This window comes from Pinus tabuliformis, chromosome 3_2 (genome assembly GCF_031772625.1).
Source record: "Pinus tabuliformis cultivar Carrire ecotype Pingquan chromosome 3_2, CPIR1, whole genome shotgun sequence".
NCBI classification, from domain to species: domain Eukaryota; kingdom Viridiplantae; phylum Streptophyta; class Pinopsida; order Pinales; family Pinaceae; genus Pinus; species Pinus tabuliformis.
In genome coordinates, this window is record NC_142302.1 from 69649061 (window position 1) to 69671760 (window position 22700).

General features: G+C 36.5%; 1 protein-coding gene across 1 annotated transcript; it reads left to right on the forward strand.

Annotated features, from left to right (window-relative positions):
- The first annotated feature begins 20945 nt into the window (after nucleotides 1-20945).
- On the forward strand, nucleotides 20946-22050 carry LOC149179885 (uncharacterized). The gene is made up of 2 exons (XM_089418069.1): nucleotides 20946-21087; nucleotides 21483-22050. Exons 1-2 carry the CDS (start codon nucleotides 21071-21073, stop codon nucleotides 21991-21993), a joined length of 528 nt encoding a protein of 175 aa, XP_089274195.1. The 5' UTR covers nucleotides 20946-21070; the 3' UTR covers nucleotides 21994-22050.
- The last annotated feature ends 650 nt before the right edge of the window (nucleotides 22051-22700 follow it).

Below are 22700 nucleotides of genomic sequence, written 5' to 3' on the forward strand. Positions count from 1 at the left end.
GATAGCTAAGGGGTGGTGTCAGGGCATGCCAAAGAATGAATAGGTGTGCTAACACATGCCATACAATGTCAATTCATATCGAGGAGTGTTAGGAGTGCAAGGGCATCACAAGGGAGGATTGGTCAATGTGCATGGAAATGAATGAATAAGAGTGTGTGGCAAGGAGTCTCAGTGAATTCCAGGTGTCCCAAGGATGAAGTGTGTCAGGACAAGTTTAGAATAGGACTTGTAGGAGACAAGCTTACAGTTGCAATAAAAGTCTAGATAGAGCAATTTCAGATATAGGGAGATTTTGGGCTAGGCACAACAATTTTTGTCCAATGACTTGGTTGGGTTCCCAAGTCACAAAAAAGGTAAGGCTTTATATGAGGGGATGGCAGCTAGGGAGTGCCAAGGTGTGTCAGGGAATTCCAGGAAGTGCTAAGATAGTTCCAAGGAATGTTAGGAATTCCAAGACATTTCAAGTGCTAAGGCATGCCAATATGTGCCAGGTGTCAGGGTGTGGCACCAACACATGCTAGGGAGTGTTAGGGAGTTCCAGGAAAACATGTGATAAGTTATGTTAGGTAGTTCCAAGGCATGCTAGAGTGATTGGGAAGCATGCGAAGATGTGCCACGTGCTAGGGTGTGCTAATGTGTGCCAAGGAGTGTTAGGGTGTGCTAGGGAAACATAAGGGAGAATTAGGTCAAAACACTTGGAAATGAATGAATAAGAGTGTAGGACAGGTAGTGTTAGTGAGTTACAAGTGTGTTAAGGAGGGAGTGTTTCATTGTAACCTCCATCATCTTTATCACCATAATCATTATCATCAAAACCACAATTCATGTCATCGTCACCATCTTCATTATCATCATTGTCATGATTATTGACATTGTCATCAATTGTTCATAATTGTCAATGTTATAGGAAATATCATCAATGCATAAAATATGATGAGTCTTGGAAAAAGGAAGCAAAAGCAAACACAAAAATGGGGGCAATAATCGATGTAAAATTGGATTAAAAGTGGATGGAACATAAGTAGATGCAAAAAAAGATGCAAAATTTGACACAAAAGTGGATGTAAAAGAATATGTGATAGTCAATGTGATCTTGGACACAAAATAGGATGCAAACGTGGATGCAAAAGTGGAAGCAAACATGGGTGAAATAGTAGGTGTAAAACTTGGCATGAATAGTAGGTAAAATAGTAGGTGTAAGATGCAAAACTTGAAACAAAAGTGGATACAACAATGAACGCGAAAAAGGACACAAACTTGGATGAAAAAATAAGATGTAAAAAGGGATGTAAGCTTTGACACAAACATGGGTGCAATAGTGGATAAAAAATTAGATGCAAAAGTGGATGCAACAAAAGTGGATACAAAAGTAGATGGAAAATGAGATGTAAAACCTAATGTAAAAGTGGATTCAACAGGGGATGCAAAAACATACACAATATTCAATGTAAAATTGGAAACAAAAGAGGATGCAAATGTGGATGTAAAAGTGGAAGAAAATTTGGGTTGCAACGTTAGGCACAAGATATGGTACAAATTGTGGTGCAACAAAAGTGGATGTAACAATAGACACAAAAAAATATGCAAACTTGGATGCAAAAAAAGATGCAAAAAGGGATGTAAAAGTGGATGCAAACATGGGTGCAACGTGCGAAACAAAATTGGATGCAATGAAAGTAGATACAAAACTATACACAAAACCCAATGTAGAAACCCAACACAAACGTGGATGCAAAAAGATATGCAATATTTGATGCAAATATTGGATGCAAAATAGGATGGGAACTTGGATGGAAAATTGGAATCAAACATTGGTACAACCGTAAGTGAAAAACATGGCGCAAATTGTGGCACAACAAAAGTGAATGTAATGATAGATGCAAAAAAGAAGAAAACTTTGATGCAAATGAAGATGAAAAAAGGGATGCAAAAGTGGACGCAAGCATGGGTGAAAGAGTGGATGCAAAAGTGGACGTAAGCATGGGTGAAAGAGTGTATGCAAAAGTGGACGTAAGCATGGGTGAAAGAGTGGATGCAAAAGGAGAAACAAATCCCGATGCAAATTTTGACACAAAAGTGGATACAAAAAGGGATGCAAAAATAGATGTAAAAGATGATGAAAACCTACATGCAAGTGAGGATGCAAATGTGGATGCAAAATTAGAAACAAAAATGGTTGCAAATGGAGGTGCCAAACTAGGCACAAATTGTGGCACAAAAAATTGGATGCCGTATTGGACACAATAATTGATGCAATGTAAATATGAATACAAAATAAGATGAAAAAGTGGATGCGACAAAAGCAGATGCAAAAGTAGATGCAAAAGAAGATGCAAAACTAGATACAAACCTCAATGCAAAGCTTGGTGCAAAGGGGTTGCTAAAAAAGATGCAAAAAATGATTTATAAAAGGATGCAAAAGAGGATGCAAAGATGATGCAAAATTTGATGCAAGTGTAGGCACAAAAAGTGGATGAAATAGAGGATGAAAAAGTAGGTGAAACAAAATTAGGTGCCAAACTTGATGCAAAACCTATAACAAAACTTGGTGTAAAGGATGGTACAAAACTTGGCATGAAAGCCGGTGCGAAACCTGGTGCAAAGCCTATTGCAATACCTGGTGCTAAACTTGGTGTAAGAATTGGTGCAAAACTCGATGCAAATTTTGCATCAAGTTTTGCACTATATTTTATAAATGGATGCAAATAGCCCCAAAAATGGGATCTCAAAGAAAAAAAAGGAAGCAAAAAGGGTTGCTAATCACAAGGTTTTGTTGTAGTGAACTCCATCTCCTTGCCCCTCCCTCCCTCTCCCTCCCTCTCTCCTTGTATCTCTTGTCCTCCCCCTCTCTCCAACCTCTCTCTCTACCCTCATCTCCCTCTCTCTCTCTCTCTCTTTCCCCCCAACCTTGTCACTATATCCCTCCTTCTTTCCTTCTCTCTCTCCCCCCCTCCATATTTGTGTCTCCCTCTCTCTCACCCTTCTCTCCCTCTTTCACTCTTATATTTCTCTCTCTCTTCATTCCTCCTCTCCTCTCTCCTTAATTTTATCTCCATCTCTCCCTTATCACTCTCTCTATCTCTCCACCTCTATCACTCTATGTCTTTGTTCTTCCCTCCATATATATCTAGAGTTAATATATATCATGATATATTAAATACTATATTAAATTGAATACTATATTAAATTCAATATTGTATTACTCCAAAGTTATCAAATTTAATAATATTAATATTATAATATATTACTATTAATATTAATATTAATATTGAATTTAATGATGTTTTTTACATGGCGTGATAACACAATTTATAATAAAACTACATCAAACTAATATTTTCAAATATTACAACTTTGATGTGGAAATATTTATGTCTTTAAAGATTTTAATATATTCATAGGATATCCCTGATTTTTGGTGTGAGACAGGGCATTGAACTCGATGGGACTTGAGTCACAGATAGAGGCACGATCGCTCATAAGGCGAGGTGGTCCGGTTGATGACTCACATTTAATCATTTACATGTGTAAGGTGGAAATCATTAGAGGAGAGATATTTGGGGAGTTGTGGAGGAAGGTGAAGCAGTTTTCTCAGTGTTTTGGCTGCAGTTTGGCTATTCGTTCCTTGATTAGACTTAGGAGCCCGGTTCAGGTGGCTGGATTATTCGTGGGTGGGAGACGAAAAGGTACTTGTGGCCTCCAGAAGGCATGCTTCTGATGCATATATGCTTCTTTTGTTTCCCCGGTTTCCCTCCTCTTGAGCCTGGTTTTGTGTCTGTGGTCAACTAGTTTACTGGTTGTTTCTAAAATGCATTTTATGGTAAGTCTTGAAGAAATCTGTGTTGGGTTTGAGGGTATTAGTATGAAAGGTGAAGCCTATCCTCTGTGCTATGTCAGTCTCTTCGTGATGTATGGAATTTTTCTATTTTTGATGGATTTGTATGGAAAAATTAAGGTTACATCCATATTGAATCTAATGGGGGGTTGGGTTTTCAATAATGAGAGATTCTTAAGGAAGCACCAGTCGCTCCAAGAGGAATGGTTCAATTGGGCGGAGGGGACTCTTGCATGGCGGATATCCATGTCCTCGTTTGGGTTGTGGACTGTCTTGGAAACAAGGATATCCCACTAAGCTATGGTCAGTTTAAAGGTGGAAAGTCTAAATGGTTTGCTGAATTTCCTGCTCGTGTTAATTTTATACCATGGCCTCGTATTTTTACAGGTTTATTTTACCTCAGAATAGTATTTTTTCCCGTGCCTTCCTGTTTGTCCATTGCACGGGTGCTTTCTTGGTCAAAATTATGTTTGATCGACACTGATAGTATTACTTGTCAAAGATCTGAGTTTTCTTGGTTGATTTTATTCCAGTCAGGTGGTTATCGGGATTGATCGAATTGGATTTCTGTGGCACGCCCTACCTCTTCCAAAGGAAATTCCAGATGGGGAGAAATGTTTCAGGTCGAAGCCATGGTCATGAGCTTACAAGGTAGACCCTGACTCCGTAAGTCAAGGGCAAAGGTTGTCGAGGTATAGTTGGAAAACCTAGAGATGCTTCCAAGGTCTATCATAACATCACCCCTTCTCCTGTTCGTCAACTAATACAAGGGTGGGAAGCAGAAGTTAAAGAGAAAGCTGAAAAATCAGAGCCAAACTTTGGAGAATAATTATCTTTAGTGCAAGACCCAGGCCACTCTAGAGGCAGATGTACCCAATTCCAATAGTTGATATAACTATATTGGATTGTGAAGAATGTTGTTGCAAAAGCCATAAGGTCCAGCTTAGCTGGCCCATCTCAACTCCCTTATGAGCTCCAGGAAATTCACAGGGAATTTTAGTTGATTCAATGCCAAATCTTGTAGGAATTACATGGTATCAGAGCGATAAATAACTATAACTACAAATAAAGACTATATATCTTAAGATCTTGAAAATGACGTACCTAGGGCTACCATAAACCTTTTCACGTGAAATGAAAGGGGTTCCTCACTGGAACAACTTCTCCTAGGTACGTCATTTTTAAGATCTGGAGGTATATAGCCTTTATTTGATAGTTATTTATTGCTCTAATACCATGTAAATTGCTACAAGAAGGCTGGTCCTAACTTAGTAAGAATGGAATAGATAAGGCTACCATCTTCTTTCTTAACCTTAACGCCTTCCAAGAGAAGTCTAAGGGTCTTGAACTTGGAAGAAAAATATTCAGTGGAAGAAAAATGATTGGGGTCTAATGTGGTTGTCAAGCATCTTAGTCTGGTTATGCACTAAATGTATCTTCTTCTTCTCATTCTCATGAGTGGCTCATTGATTATGGAGCTTTTTATCACATGGACAAAAACAAAGCCATGTTTTATTCTTTAAATGATTCTAACACCAAAAATATATATGTTGTTGATGATAGATCTCTTCGTGTTGTAGGGACTAGAACTATTCATCTAGACAATGGTAAATTTAATGATGTATTATGTGTTCCTACCTTATCCTGCAACCTTCTATCTGTATATCAGATAACTCATTCAGGTGACAGTAAAACCATTGATTTTTCACCTCATGATGTTGTAATTAAGGACATAAGAGATCCTAGACAGATTTTAGCTACTGGCATTGCTGATGATTCTACAAGGTTGTATAAGTTTAACAACTTTGGGTCATCAACTCTTCCCTCGGTATTTGTTTCTCATAATGATGAAGTGAGAAAAATTTAGCATGAGCGATTTGGTCACTTAAATTATCGTTCCCTTCAAAATATATGTAAATAAAATATGGTGACAGGTCTTCCTATGGTATCTTGGAGAGATGGTGTTTGTTCCAGAAGTGCACCTGGAAAACATCAACAGGATAGTTTTGAAAAATGTGCCTCTTGGCATGCCTCAACCCCTTTACAACTTGTGAATAGTGATTTATGTGGTCCACTTCTAGTTGTTTCATTCTCTGGTTACAAGTATTTCTTAACTTTCATTGATGGTTTCTCCAAACACACTTGGGTATACTTCTTAAAACTCAAGAGTGAAGTCTTTAACATGTTCTTGGCCCTTAAGGCCTTTGTTGAGAAAAAATTTGGACATGAAATTCTTAAGCTAAGATATGATATTGATAGAGAATATGTTAACAACAAAATAATCAACTTTTTCACTGAGCATGGAATTCAATTGCAACATACTGTTCCATATACTCCACAACAAAATGGTGTAGCTAAAAGGAAGAATCACACCTTAAAGGAAATGACCAATTGTATGCTTCAATCTAAAGGACTTAGTCTTAATTTTTGGGCAGAAGCAATTAACTGTGCTAATTAGATAGTAAATCACACTCCTACAAATCCAACTCTAGAATGTTTGTCTCAGCCGGATCGAGAAGCATATCCCGTGTCTTCCACAGACTAAGTTATCGGTCTCTAGTGCCAGAGATCCAACACCCATGGACTCCTCAGACAAGTATTGGTCAAACTAGCATGGTTGTTCTGTTTGGAAAATTTTGAGTGATGTTTAGTTTAGTTTCTTTGAAATTTCCTTGCTATTGTAGTTATCTAGATATTAAGACTACTAAAGACATTCAGACCTATATTTCACTTCTTGACATTTTGAAGACATTTGAATTTTGGACGACTTATCATGTAGTTAGATGGCCAACAAATCCGGTTTCCCAGTGGCTGGGTTGAGGCCTTCTAACACCTATTGGATGTGTATGTGTTCCTATTTTCTTTTTGAAATGAAATAGAAGAGTCCTACCCAACTTACAAAAAAATCATATATCCATAGGGTATGCTTTTTCCTTTTAAAGGTTCATTTTACAAATATTTAATTAAAAGAAATATTAAAAGCTTTTGGAGCAAGATTTCTATTATGTGTGTTCAATTAATCTTTTTCCTTTGATTTCAGAAATGATATTGGCTTTAGTAAAGAGTAAAGATGTTTAAAATTTTAAGTAATTTGTTATTTTAATGTGGTAATTTTTTTTTGTTAAAGGTAAATTTATGATCCATTCAAATTCACCTATATGATAAAGGAACTCTTAAACACATGAGACAATTTATTATCCATTATATATAATAATACATAATTATATTTTAATAATTAATCTTAGTCCATTAATAAAATTAAAAAGTTATATATAATCTAAAGATTTAAGTTATATATAATTTAAGATTCAAGCTAATGTTTTGCCCAACATTAGCGAAAATTATTTTTATTATTTTTTGAGGAAGGGTCATACTAGGCTCTAGAATGTGCCTTTCCACCCAAAAATATTTGTCAGCCATGTTGAAATTATATTAATAGTATTAAATAATTATTTATAATATATTCATAATTGTCAATTATTTATAATATATTCATAATTCTCAATGGTTCATTAGAATATTAATTAATTATATTAATAATTAATAATTTTTCTATTGTATAATATTAAATAATTATTTTATAATAGGAGTTGTAGGAGGGGAGGGATACTCTATGGTTTCTATAGAAACTAAAGTATTGAAGTACTCATGGGGATGAGGAAATATGACAAGTAATCAAGCACAAGCCTATGGTATTCTACAATACTTCCTTATAGCTAAAGAAAACAATGTTCCTTCTCTTAGTGTGTTGGGGGATTCTCTTCAAATTTTTCAGCACTTGGTAAAAAGATCCTCTTTCAAGGACCTATGGTATTCTACAAAACCTCGAGGAAAGATGACAAGTAATCAAGCACAAGCTTGTGGTATTCTATAAATCTTCCTTATAGCTAAAGAAAACAATGTTCCTTCTCTTAGTGTGTTGGGGGATTCCCTTCAAAATTTTCAGCACATGGTAAAAAGATCCTCTCTCATGGATAAGATGTTGGAGAACCTATTAAATCATATCCTAAAAGTGGTAAATGAAATCCCCTCAATTAACTATTCCATATTTTACATGATAAAAATAAAGAAACAAATAGATGCACCAATGAAAAGAAGTTACATGTTGAAATTTGGCTAATTAAAGGTGGATGGCCTTTGTTTCTGAAGTTTCATTTCCAATGGACATGAATGATTTTGCTAGCTCAAGTTGCACAACAATAAATAATTGCCCATATCTGAATAAATTTGTGGGCAAGTATAATATAAATGAATTTGTGGGCAAGTATAATGTAATGGAGGATCTTATCCTCAAATAGGTTGGATGTTGTGCATATTTTGCTTTATTTTGGGTTCCTTTTGGAAGGTTTTCACCTCCAAAGACCCCTACTTTGTCTATAGTTTATCTTCCCTCAATAGAGGTTAATTTTGATACATGTTGTGCTAGATATAAGTGAAGTATATGATAAAATGAAATTGTAACCCATGGTGTAAAACTTGAATCGACACACATTTTGAAATCAATACAAGTGTCGTCATTATTGTTAAAACTGAGATAGATCCATCTTAAAGATGTATCTAGGAAGAACCTAGAGGGATCAAATCTTTTGATGTGCAAATCCCTTTTAGAGTGCAAAAGGTAAAAAGTTTACACCCCTCCATAGATCCATGGATAAGATAGATCTATACTCGTGTTTGATCTATATATATATATATATATATATATATAATTTGAATCACATTTTTAAAGTTCCTTGAAAATCACTTTGGTTACTTGTATTGTGTAGACTATATAGTTTACACATGTAATTCCAATACTGGATTTAAAATTAATCCTAAAAAATGGACCAAAATGTAAAATAACGAATGTTTTAATGATAAGAATTTATTTTTTCTTTTATATGAGAAACTAATATTGAAATAAATAAATTAATATGAATATTTAAATAGTTTATTTATATTCTATATTAACATATTTTTAAAAAATATAAGGTTTGTGATTTTTTCTTCAGTTCAAAAGATTATATTTATATATATATATACATACAAAATATACTTTATTTCTTTAATATAAAATTGTGTTGTTTCCCATACACATTGAAATATTTTATTTATTGTTGAGAGCAAAAGTGAAATACTTTTACCATATTTCCTTCATACTAGTTGTATTGAGCTGTAAGATCAACGGTTAATGAAGATATCACAATTAGAGTATGACTATGTTTTATAATATTTTTAATTAAGAAAAACTGTTATTTTTTAATTTAAAAAATAATTTATTTTTAGTTTAATAGGAACACCTCTCCACTTAAGGATTTTTATTTATTTTTTATATTATATAATGTTAAATATAGTATATAATTTTACGTATATCAAAATACATCTATCTTAAGTTTGGCTTATCAAGTTTAAAGAGAGATGTTCAAAACGAAGAAAAAAATACACGATCACTATTAGAAAAAGGTTCATAAATAAAAAAATTCATAAATATGAACTTAACATATATATATATATACACTTTTTAAAAGCACAATTTAACTCTTTTATGTTTTGGTTTTTACCATTGGAATTTGGCAATAATTTTTTGGTGAAATTTTGTTTTTTGTTGTTGTTGTTTAAAATGTGTTTTTGAATACATAAATGGATTCAATGCTCTAAAAATCTTGGAGCACTCAGATTATGAAAATTTTACAACTCAAAATCGTAATTCCAACAAATTTCTGGGATTTACCACAAAATTGACTAGAAAGTAGGTTTGCAAAGAATATTTAAACTATAACTTTTCTTAAGTTAGAGGTCATTATCAGGCACCAAATTTGAAGAGAAGGGTTACATTTCAATTCGAAGGGGCCACTTCATTATAACTTTTCAATATTGACAAGTTAAAGTATACTATTATTTTCATATGAAAATGAAAAATAATTTAAAATTTCATGCATACCTTATACATCACACATCCCACTATGTCAAGTTGTGGAAACCTCAAATGAGGAATTTTATCATCTTCATGCATTTGCTTATAGTATATATAGAAATCATATGGAGGTAATTCAATTGGACCATTTAACTATAGTGTATATAAAATTATGTGGAGGGATTTTTTTTTTACTGGAGCAACTATGTTTTATTTATGATTTGGTTGGGCCGGTGCCTAATCAACCTTGTTACACTGCAACATCTTACATTTTAATACATCTTGATGAACTTTGTTTCTCAGGTTAAGGAACACTTGCTTGAATAATACTATTGTCATTGATGTTGAGTTCGCCTGATGCAAGAAGGCAGCCTTTGTTTGCCATTATATCCGCTTCACTATTCGAGCTTCTGAGAATGTGAAAAATTTGAAAGGATTCAAAGTCCTTCAGTGTGGTCATTAGCCTTTTCAGAGACTTGTTGAGTGTGGCGTTGTTGAATTGGTCTTGCATATTGATCTTCTTGATGAGGATTTCTGAGTCTCCAAATGCTTGACAATCTTTGATGCCTCTTTCCCGAACAATTTGGCAGGCTTTTGTGAGGCCAAGAAGTTCTGCCTGGTTATTTGTATGATGACCAAGCCCCTAGCTGAAGCAATCTTTTCTAGTGCTGTCCGGGGAGTAGATAACTCCACTAGCACCCGCTGCCCCAGGGTTTCCCTTGGAGGCTCCATCGAAGAAAATTGTAGTTTTGAGTTGATTCCTCCACCAAAGTTGGACGCTGACTTCTGGATCTCTTAATCTCTAGTGAGGGTTGGGAAGGGGGAGGGTCAGAGATTTGCCTTTGGGGAGAGGGCTAAGATGATTCAACCAGCTCTTTTAAGAAGGGAGGAGAGAAGAATCTGATTTTTGCGAATGCTAAAGAACAGATTCTAGGGGAAGAGCTTTAGCTTTAACAACTATTTTTGCAGGGAAGCAAGGAGTATTATTGAATGTCAAGTCGTTCAAGGCAAGCCAGATTTTCCAACACATGAATTTAGGGATTGAAAGACAGATGTGCTATCACAGAGAGTTGTTGCGAATGGGATGGGGATAATTTTGCAACCATGTGGAGTAAATATCAGCCACGGTGCATTGCTGGGGCAGATTAACTTACAGATTAAGGAGCATTAATTTCCAGACTTCCTTGGCAAAAACACAGTCTAGGAACAGATGAGGGGCTGTCTCTCTAGCATTTCTACACATGATGCATCGATGAGGTCCAACAATGTTTCTTTTTAGCATATTGTCACATGTCAATTGTTTGTTATGCATGAGGATCCAAAATAATAATAATAATAATAAAAATAAATAAATAAAAAATGACTTTCGGAAGTCCTGTAGAATTCCAAACCTATTTCCAAATGCTGGGAGAACGTATTTTATCTTTTTTTGGCTGCAGAGCGATATAGCCTATTGTAGTGGTATAAGTGCCGATGTCTCCCCAACCCCTGTTATCTGGATTGTCATGACGGATGGGCGTAGCGTTGGAGAGGAGCGATTTCAACGCTGCCAGTTGTGGGAGGAGATGCTCCGGTACGATTGGGAAGCTCCAATCGCACCAATTCCCTTTGCGATCCCACTCTGTTATGTCAAATAGCTTGCGATACCCTGCATCTAGAAGCCAACATTGGAGGTCACAAATTTCATCATGGGATTTAAGGGGTGCACTATTCATTATACGGTCTTCCCACAAGTAAATTTTTTTTCCATTGCCTAGAATACAGTAGAGGTGAGACTTAAAGCAACTGATGTTGTTTCTACATAAATTCCAGGTTAACGTTCCAGGGGAGGTGTTGTCAACAGATAGTTGCCTGAGAGAGACCCCCTGCGCATATTTTTTCCTGAGCGTATCACTGACTGGATGAGCAGGGTCAGAATAGATTTTCCAGAGAAGCTTGCAGCCGAGAGCGAGATTGGAGAGTGCAGGGTCTCTTATTTGGAGTCCTCCATCCACTATTGGGCGTTTTACTAGATCCAAGTTTTCCAAGTGCATTTTTTTTTTATTTCCTTTGCCTCCTTGCTAAAGAAAGTTTCGCAGAAGGCAGGAGATTTGCTCCACGATGTGTATAGGAGCAAGAAGAAAAGAGGCTTGGTAGATAGGAAGGGCGAAAAGCGCAAGTTTTATTAAGATTGATTTTCCTCCCTTTGTGAGCCAGAACCCTCCCCAAGAGACGATCTTGGATTTGATCTTGCTGATAATACCTTGTCACAGAGTTCTAATATTAACCCCAAAGGTGAGTGGTAGGCCAAGATATTTGATGCCGTCCCAATGGGCGTAACCCTCGAAGCCAAGGATCTGGGCTATACTGTTCAGATTGCCTTGATCCACATTCCATCCGTAGATTGAGCTCTTTCTGTCATTTATCATTGCTCCTGAGGCTCTGCACTAGCTTTTTAGGACAAAGTTGAAATATTTAGCTATTCTCGTAGAGGCATCACCAAGAAGGAGGGAGTCATCTGCAAAGAGGGTGTGGTCTATAGGCTTTTGGGCATTGGAAGTGTGAATTCCAGGGAGGTCACCAGAATTCATTTCTACAGTAAGCTTCCTGTTGAGGGAGTCCGCCATTAGAATATACAAGAAAGGAGATAACGGGAAGCCTTGCCTCAATCCACGCTGAGCTTGGAAGAAGGATGCTGGCCAGCCATTGACTAGAGGGGCAATCCAAGGATTATCAATACAGGCTTTGATGAGATTGATGAACTGAGCAGGGAAGCCGAAGGATTGGAGGACTTGGAAGAGGAAGGAGTGGTTGACCCTGTCGAAGGCATTGGCCATGTTGAGCTTGATCAAAATCCCCTTCTCTTTTCTCAGTTTACTGGAGTGGACAACTTCCTGGACTTGAATGACATTATCCAAGATGTGTCTACCTTTAACAAATCCCCCTTGAGAGCTAGAGATTAATTTTTCAAGGAGGGGTTTGACTCTGTTTGCAAGGATTTTGGCCAAGATTTTATAGGAAGCGTTACAAAGTGAAATGGGCCTAAATCTGCTAAAAGTTTCTAGATTGACCTCTTTTGGAATTAAGGCTAGGAAGGTTGAATTGATGCCTCCCCCAACCTTGGCTTTACTGAAGAAACCTTGTATCATTTTTAGCAGGTCTATTTTGATGATGTTCCAACAGAATTTGTAAAAGTATATAGAGAAGCCATTTGGCCCAAGGGCCTTATCTGATTCCATTGCCCATATTACTTTGATAATTTCTTCTTCAGATAGTGGTTTCAGAAGAGCTTGGTTGTCCTCTTGATTGATGAGGTGAGGGATATTAGAGAGAGGGTCTTCATTTCCTCTTTGCTACCTTCATTCCCAGGCCCGTAGATGTTTTTGAAATGATTTTCAGCTGCTGATTTAATTTGGTTACACTTTTTGCATATCTATCTTTCTTCATTATTTATCTCAGTAATATGGTTGCGAGATAATTAGGTTTTGTATTGTTGGTGGACGAACAAAGTCGATCTTCGGCCTTGAGCCATAGGCTACGAGATTTGAGCCTCCAATACTCTTCTTCCCATCTGAAAGAGCGGTGGATGTTGCTTTGGAGTGCAGCCTCTTTATTTAGAATTTCCGGAGTGATGTGAAGGTCTTCTATTCCCATTTGCAGAGTTTCCAATGAGTGAACAACTTCATTTCTCTGTTGAGTAGGGTTTTTAGATGGATTCCTTAACCACTCTTTTAAAGCTTTTTTTGTGGCTTTTAATTTTTGTTCCCACACATAGCTGGGAGATCCATTGATAGGAATATCCTAGGTTGATTGAACAGTGTCAAGAAAACCTTCTTTTTCAATCCAGAGAGGGCTGAATTTAAAGGGCATTGGGCCCAAGTCTTCCTCAGGAGCCATAAGGAGTTGAATTGGCTTGTGGTTTGAGGTGAGTTTGGGGAGGATTTTTGTGGAGATAAGAAGACTTTCCAACAGCAAGGAGCTTTGAATTAGAAATCTATCCAATTGGGCAGAAATGTGATCAGTCCCAGTTCGATTATTGGTCCAAGTGTATGTGCCTTTTACAAGTGCAAAATCTAAAAGGTCCCTCTGCTGCATGAGTTCTTCGACCAAGGGCAGTAGTTGGTCTCTGATGCTGTTTCCCCCCCTTTTTTCTTTTGGCTTCATAACAATATTGAGGTCTCCGGCCAGAATGATGTTGTTGGGGGAATGAAGGTCTAAAAAGTCAGAGAGAGAATTCCAACATTCTCTTTTTTCAGCATAAAAGATAGGGACATAGAGATTGAATAGGGCTATAGTTAACTTACTTTCAAGGTGCTTGAGCTCAGTGTAGATCCAGTGTTGGGTCTCATGCAAGTTAAGCAGATGGAAGTGGTCGTCAGTCCAGAGTGTCACAACTCCTCCTGAAGATCCCCTCGAGCTGACTGCTTTGCCTGCATTCTTTTTCCATTTTGACTTGCTGATTTCCATGAGGGCTTGCCCTTTGATTTTGGTCTCTTGGAGCAAGAGGATATCTGTGGGTTCTATTTTCATCAGATCTTTGACGGCTTCGATTTTTGGTTGGGTCCCCAGACCTCTGCAATTCCAAGAGACTATACACATTATTTACCTGGCGAGGGGTTTGAGAGGCCTCCCTTGGAAGGTCTTGCTCTTGTATTTCTCCCAATAGACATTTCTATTGTGGATTGGCTGCCTTGCATCTTTAGACGTTCTGCTTCTTCTTCCCTCACTACTTTGTGAGGTTTCTTGCCCGCCCTCTTCGAGGGTCTCTCATAGATCTCATCCTCAGAGGGTTCTGCCGCTTTTTTCTTTGTTATATCTACATACGAGGGAATGGAGGGGCTACCCTGAGAGACACCAGGAGAGGCAGTTCCTCCTCCTTCTTTGTTTGTTTGAGGGATGTCAATCTATGTCAGGGTAATCAGATCTGCTTCAAGAGGATCTGGGGGGGGGGGGGGGCTTCCATTAGGGTTTGGATTCTCATCTGGGGCATGGGGGTTCCTCTTTTCATTTCCTTGATCTTCAGTGTTGTTCTCCTTTGTAGGTCCTTTCCTTTGTGATTTTGCATGACCAGCTTTTTGGACTGTGGTCCACTGTTCTCCCTTCGACTTATCACTCTATTCTTCAACCTTTTTCTTGTAGTATCTCGCAAAATGCCCATAGCCATGGCAGTGTCTACATTTGAAGGGTAGCTGCTCATAATCCAGTTCTTGGATGTGAGACCATCCGACTACTGTGAGTTTTATTGCTTCTGGTAATCCTTCTTCAAGGTCTACTTCCACACATATTCGAGCACAGGAGTATTGATCTTTCCTCGCAGCCTGGTCGATATATTTTCCAAGGGAGTTGCCAATGATTTGGAGCGATTTCTGGGTCCAGCAATGCAGGGGTAGGTGGGGAAGTCGCACCCATACTGGGACGACAGTGGGCACATCTTGTGTCGGGTCAAAATCCGGCGACCATTTGTTTAGATATAAACCTTTTGGCCCCATGAAATAAGGCCCATTCCTAAAGATGAGACTCCGATCCTCAGCAGATTCAAACATGAACGTGAAGTAGCCTTTGCCAACAAACTAAGATTTGATACCTTCCTTGATCAATGGGGACGAATTTCTCTTAATCCAATCTTCTACCGATTTGGGTGAGGGCCAAAGGCCTGTGAACTGCCCTATGAGTCCTTTGTCCACTAGGTTGAGAGTGGATCGACAAGTTTCTTCCTCAGGGAGGGCCACCGAGGGTATGCTGTCCTTTTTTTTTACGAATTTCCGTTGTTGTGCTATTGGGGGCAGTTTGCAGCGTGCAGCCACCATTTTCTTAAATTCAAGAACTTCTGGAGGAAGGGAGAGGGGCTCCGAGCCCCCCTCTCAGGCCATGGCAGATTGAAGGGTAGTAAGTATACAGCTGCGGGCATGCGCAACGCAAGAGCTAAGAAGAGCTAGGTCACGCGGCCAGAGCAGCCTCTAGGTCAGTATGTGGAGGGATTATGAGAGATTTTTCAGCGTAAATCACAAGATCTATCATTTGTCGACGTGTTTCGAACAAGCCAATGTGGTTCATCGTCAGGACAAGTTGAAGAACCAGATCCAGCTTTGCATGTTAAATAGCTTGAGCAGAGCCTCCAACAACTAGCTAGGCCAACGACTAAAATGGACTAGGGTTCTAACCTCAAAAATAAATATATAAATAATATAAATAATTTAATTTAATAGGAAGTTAGTTGTAATAAGGGACCAAATAAATATATAAATAATTTAATTTAATTGGTTGTTAAACGGGATTTAACAATTAAATAAATACATAGAAAATATAACTATTAGGATAGAATGTATAATTAACTATAAATAGAGTCATTAGTAAATTAATAAATACATAACAAAAATAAATAAGGAATACAACCCATGAAAAACTATACAAAGAGTTAAAAAAATAAAAATAAAAAATAAAAAAATAATAATAAAAATAATAATAATAAATAAATAATAATAATAATAATAATAATAAATAAATAAATAAGAAAGCGACTAGGAAGAGAGAGCTGGGACCCAACATCTGCTAATTTTCCAACCATCCTCTCTATTGAGATTGCTTGGCCTCTTTTTAATTTCCAGAGCTTCCCTAAATTTTCGATGATGGAACTCAGAAACCCTAGCAATGACCCTAGCTTCTTCAATACAAACATGATGATTGGTTTTTTCTGCATGCTCAGCTAAAGCCGAAGACTTAGATCTCCTATGCTTAAGGTCAGCTGCGTGTTCACTAATCCTTTGATTGATGGAGCGGCCCGTCTCACCAATATAGGGGATCCCACAGGAACAAGGGATAATATATACCCCTTTCATATCTTTAGGGTCGATAGAATCCTTTGTTGATCTGAGGGACATACGAATGGTGTTAAGGGGCCTAAAGGTTACATGGATACTATGCATATTGAGAATCCTTGCAATCTTATCAGTGGTCCCTTGCACAAACAGAAGATGGACACCTGAAATACGCTCCTTCGGTTCCCTTTTAGTAAGAGAATTCCTGGCAGCTTTTTTGAAAGCCTTCTATCCCATGTATCTACTATAACCATTCCCAACAAAGACATCAAGGAGATGGGATTTTTCTTTCTCAAAGCTCTTTTTATCTGAGATCCTTAGGGCCCTAGTAGCAAGGGTATTGAGAACCCCCATCTTTTGAGCAGGGAAATGGTGGGAATTGGCATGAAGATATTGCTCCGTATGAGTTTTCTTTCGAAAAACTTGGTGGGAGAGAGAACCATCACTATTCTTAAAAATAAGAATATCCAAGAAAGGGAGGCATCCATCAACTTCCTGCTCTCTAGTGAACTTAATGGCTGAGGATTGACTATTGAGATGATCGAAGAAGAGATCTAATTCCTCTTAGCCATGAGACCAGATAACATTGGTGTCATCCACATACCTTTTCCAAAGCTTGGGCAGGAGACGAGATGAGCTAAGAGCCTTGGACTCAAAATCTTCCATAAACAGATTAGCAACGACAGGGGATAGGGGTGAGCCCATTGCAACCCCATAGGTTTGCTCAAAGAACTCTCCCTCAAAAGAGAAAAAGGTGTAAGTGAGGTAGATCTCAACTAATCGAGCCGTATCAGGATCTGTAAGGCGGTTGATAACCTCCAAGGCCTCACCAATAGGGATGCAAGTGTACAGGGAAACAACATCAAAACTAACAAGAATGTCCTCAGGGTCAAGCTTAATGTCCTTGAGTTCATTAATAAAGGAAGCAGAGTCTTTTATGAAGGAATCCGTACGACCAACTAAGGGCTTAAGCCTTAACGCAAGGAACTTAGCAAAAAGGTAGGTAGGACCTCCAATGGTGTTGACAATGGGCCTTAATGGAGCTCCTTCCTTGTGAATTTTGGGGAGACCATAGATGCTAGGAGTGATAGGGTTGCTCTCAATGAGTTTATGTTGCAGGGAACTCACTGAGCTAATGGACTTAATGGCAAGAGCCACCTTCCTAGCAACCTTTTTTAAGGGGTTTTTGGGAAGCTTTTTATAGCTACCACTATTATGAAGATGATCCAACATCTTATTGCGATAATCAACCCTATTAAGAATGACGGCAGCTCCACCTTTGTCTGCCTTTAGAACAATGATATCTTTGTCCTGGTTTAAGGATCTGAGGGTTACTGATTCTTCCTTGCTCAGGTTGCTCTTAGGGGGCTTAGCCTTTCTCAAGACAATCACACAATCCTGCCTTATAGTGTCCTTGATTTTATCAGGTAAACCTCTGATCCCAAACTCAATGTCACAAATGATATCATCAACAGAAATTTTCTTAGAAGCTAAGACAAAATTTAATCCCTTACTTAAAACATTAAAAACCGAAGAGGGAAAGGAGAAACTAGAAAGATTAATAACCTTGTTATTAAAATGAGAAAAAAGAGAAAGATTATTTGTACTGTGGTTTAAATTATTATTATTAATACTCAATATTTTATTACTTACTGTGATAGAATCATTAATATTATTAAATAATGTCTCATTTTTATTAATATCAACATTCATATTATCAATATTACCACTTTTATTATTATTAAGAAATAAATTAATATTATTATTATTACTAAAAATATTATTATTATCAATTAAATTATTATTATTATTAAATAAATTGTTATTATTATTATTATCAATTAAATTATTATTATTAATAAATAAATTATTGTTATTATTATTAAATAAATTATTATTATTATTAAATAAATTATAATCATTGCTATTATTCTTATTATTAAATAAATTATTATTAATAATAGTATTATTACAACAGTTAAATAAATTATTAATATTATTGTTAATAATGTTTTATTAATATTCTTATAAACGCTCAATCGATTGCAATTCATATAAACTCAAATCCTTATTTGAATGCACGCGCGGAGGATTAATGAACGACGGCTTCTCACTTACGGAGCGCTCGCAGTCCATCGAACTCCGGCCAGCCAACCCGTCAACAGTCTTCACGAAGCGACTCGGCAGCAGAGAAGAGGAGCATTCCCCTTGCGAAAACCGTGAGACCGCCACCGGAAAAGAACCGTTCGATAAAGGACTGGGATACGAAACTTCCAAACTGATCTCCCGCCCAGAGAGAGAGCAACCCTCGGCACGTTTTCTGTCACTCATCTTCACGCCGGGAACAGCAATGCCATCAGGAAACCTGGTAACCGCAGCGAGATCAGCGTTGACAGTCACCGTAAAAGAACCGCTCGACGAAGAATTCGAAAGCCAAACTCCCAGATTGATCTCACGCCCAGAAAGAGAGTTTCTGTCATTCAACTTCACGCCGGGAACAACGCTGCCAACTGGAACCTTGGAAACTGCATCGAGATCACCCTCAATACCGGTATCAGGGCGAGCGAGCTCAGGGTTATGAACTTATAATAGTATTTTGCCACAAGAATGGTAGTTCTAATGATTGGTGCACATGACATAGAATAACATACGTAAAAAAACACAGAAATGACATTATGTTTAAAATAAAACAAACCATCAATCAATTTCCTTTCATGACTAAACACATAAAAGATATTATGTTTAAAATAAAACAAACCATCAATCAATTTCCATCCATTGCTCCCATTATCATATTTTCGTACTATATAATGTTAGCACTATTCATAAATCCAAGCAAGAGAAGCAAAAATAAAACAGGCAATATATACAAGTGGAGCAAATAAAAACACAAAAAATACATTATGTTTAAAATAAAACAATTCATCAATCAATTTCCATTCATGATTCTCACTATCATGTCTTTGTATTATATAGGAATAAAAGACATGTTAGTACTATTCATAAATCCAAGCAAGTGGAGCAAAAATAAAATAGACAATAAATACAAGTGGAATAAATAAGTCTTGTAGGCAAAAATAGCAAAGCCTAGGCTCCACACGCAGTCAAAGAGATGTTCTCCCCATAAACAAAATACTTAACACTATGAACTCCACCCATTAAACTTTCTTCCAACTATTTTAATTATTATAATATATAAAAATATCTAATCATTAAAATAATAAAATAAAATATATTATAAAAATTATTATATTTTTTAATAATTTTATTTTAAATTTAATAACTATATACTTGGATAATAGAAAAGTAAAAAGAATGACTACATCAATTTTGAAACCGCCGAGTAAGGAAGCAGTGATCATAGAAAACTAAGAAGAATGACTACATCAATTTTTTTTTTTTTAACACTAGGACAATCGGTAACTGGTGAGAGTTATCCTGGGCAGGCCCAGGATCAAATCCAACTGGCTGCCACTATAAACCTAGGCTAGGTGCAGCAACCTGCAAGCCACACATAGCAAGAACTTATGCCTCAACAAGAGCCGAGACGTCCACTCTGGGGTCGCCTACTCTTCTAGCCAAGACACAACAGGCCATGTACTCAACGAGATTTGAACAATGACTACATCAATTTTGAAACAGCCCAGTAAAGAACCAAAAAAGGAACTGCCAACCAACTTCACTTTCTTTTAAAGTGTAACATTTCAATATATTTCGGAACTCATTCATTGAACAGGGCATTCAAGTGGTCTGCTAATCAGAACTTGATTTTGTTTTCAATGAGGGCTTTTTATTGGAATTTGATGAAATAATTTTATATCTAATTTTATTTTTTTATTATTTAAATTGTAATTTTTTTTTTTTATATTTAATATTTTTGAAAATTTTGAATATTGGAATTGTGAAAAGTGATTTCAATTTATTTTATAAAATTATAAATGAATTTTATTAAAAAATGTTTTCTAAAATCATAATTTTGGTTTGAATATTTATTTATTTTTATTTTTTTTTCAAAAAATTTAGTCACAAAAATGTTTAAATAAAATTTTAGATAATAAAAATAGATTCAGCATTATCAAAAAAATTTGGAGCATTAAAAATCTTAAAATTTAATAATTACAACTCAAATTTCCCAAAATTTCTACTAAATTTTTAATACTTGTAATTTTTGGTAATTAAATTTTCGCTAGCCTTATAACATTGGAAAACAACCCTGGAAAGGAATGAAAGTGCAAATGCGTGAAAAGAAAGAAAGCTCACGGTGGCCTGTGTCCCTCTCAATCCTTCTGGCTCTCTTAAACTTTTAAATGCAGTGGGCCACTACCTTCCCACTAAAAGTAGCGTCTTCTTTTCAACAACTTTTCAACAACTAACAAATAAATTGTTAGGTGTTTTTTTTTCAACAACTACCGCTTAGAAAAAATTAAGACTGTTTCAATCCAACTGTTCCCCTGCAGAACACATTATCATTAGCTATCCATATTGCTTGAGGATTTCATCCAAGAAGCTCACTGCATATTGACCTGCGATCTACCAACTCTGTCTGGGATGGCATCACATCAAAAGTATCAATTTCTTCATTTGACTTTTTCCAAGTTTCTGATTTTTTTAGAAAGTCATTAGTTTTGATTCTGGTTATCATTTTGGAGAGTAGATTTTGAAAATATTTCAAAATTTTATATACCAGAGTGATATTAAACATATGAATCAAATTCTAAAATATTCTAATCAAATTAAATTAGAATTCAAGCTAATGAGTAGTTTTTTCTTTTGGGTTTTCTAAAATTGTTTTTAGATATATTTAGTGTCTTTCTTAAGATTCAGGTGGCATCATGCATTCATAAATTTGTCAGAATTTTATTGCTTCCTCTTTGTAGCAAGATTGATTTTCTGACTTTCTAAAGGTAGCCTTTAGGAAATAATCGTTCTTTAATACTGAAATTTCCGTGTGGGCATATAGTAAAGGAAGAACAAGTGTGCAAGTTACAGCACTGGATAGCCTGGTGAGTGTCAACTCGTTGTTCACAGTTGCAGTATTCGTTGGGCTGTCATTGGCAACTCCTGGGCAGAAGAGTTTGGAAGACAGTGGCGGTTGTGATGCAGGGGAGAACATTCTTAAGAGCCTTATGGTATTTCAGGTGGTATCATTCAGTTCGTTTCTGTTCTCCAGCTTGGTTGCACAGGGCTTGAAATTAGCAATCATCATAGACAACAGCAAGGATCCTGACGAGGCCACTAAGGGTCATATCAACAAGAATATTCTGAGGATTGGTATGCTTGCCTCGGCACTTGGGTCTATTGTTGGATGTGTATTCTTGATGTTGTCAATGGTGCACGTGATACAGATCAGGTTGGGCGTCCTGTCCTGTGGAGTAAGCTCCACAGTGAAAGCAACTGCAACTTTGATTGCTCTAGTTTCAACAGCCTTGGTTGTCTACGTATCTACAGTCATTTATGCTTTCACTCATTAGTACTGTACTGAAATTTCAGTGATAAGTCAGATTTTAATGAGCTGTAATATATTTAGCTGTAGTTGAAATAAACTGGTTTTTTTCTCTAGAATTATATAAATTTTGGTAAGATTTTGATTAAATTTGGCAGGGATTTCTCTAAATCCAAGTTCCAGTTGTCAAACTTTAAGAAGTTTCTGGTAGTGCTGAATCTATTTCTACCATTAAAAACATGATTCAAACACAACTATTACAATTTTTTTTTAAAGATATTGACCTGTCTAGGCAATTCCTCTGCCTAGGTATCCTTCTTCATATATTTATATTTATAACAGTTGTATTGTAGTAAATTAATTTTCATTAAATACTATAATTGTGGAAATTACTTCGCACTATGAACAACTACAAAACTTAGAGAGTCCTACTTGAAATTAGACTCATTGGATTGGGTGGTTTCTTGTAATGTATTCATAGACTGCACCCAAGTGTGTAACAAGGTTTGAAGTTTTTCAGTTTTTGTGTAGAGCTCAAATATGGAATTGCATTTGAACTTCAAGATCAAACGACAAGCTATGATACCTAACAGGGGCTTTAAGTTTTGTATTTTAATCCATTCCCCTTTATCTGATCTGCTAGCCCTTCAATCCATTGGGGCTAATTTCTCATGTAAACCTTTCTAATGTTCAGATTTTTCATGGCAATCTACGGTTAGTGACTTCACTTTTAAT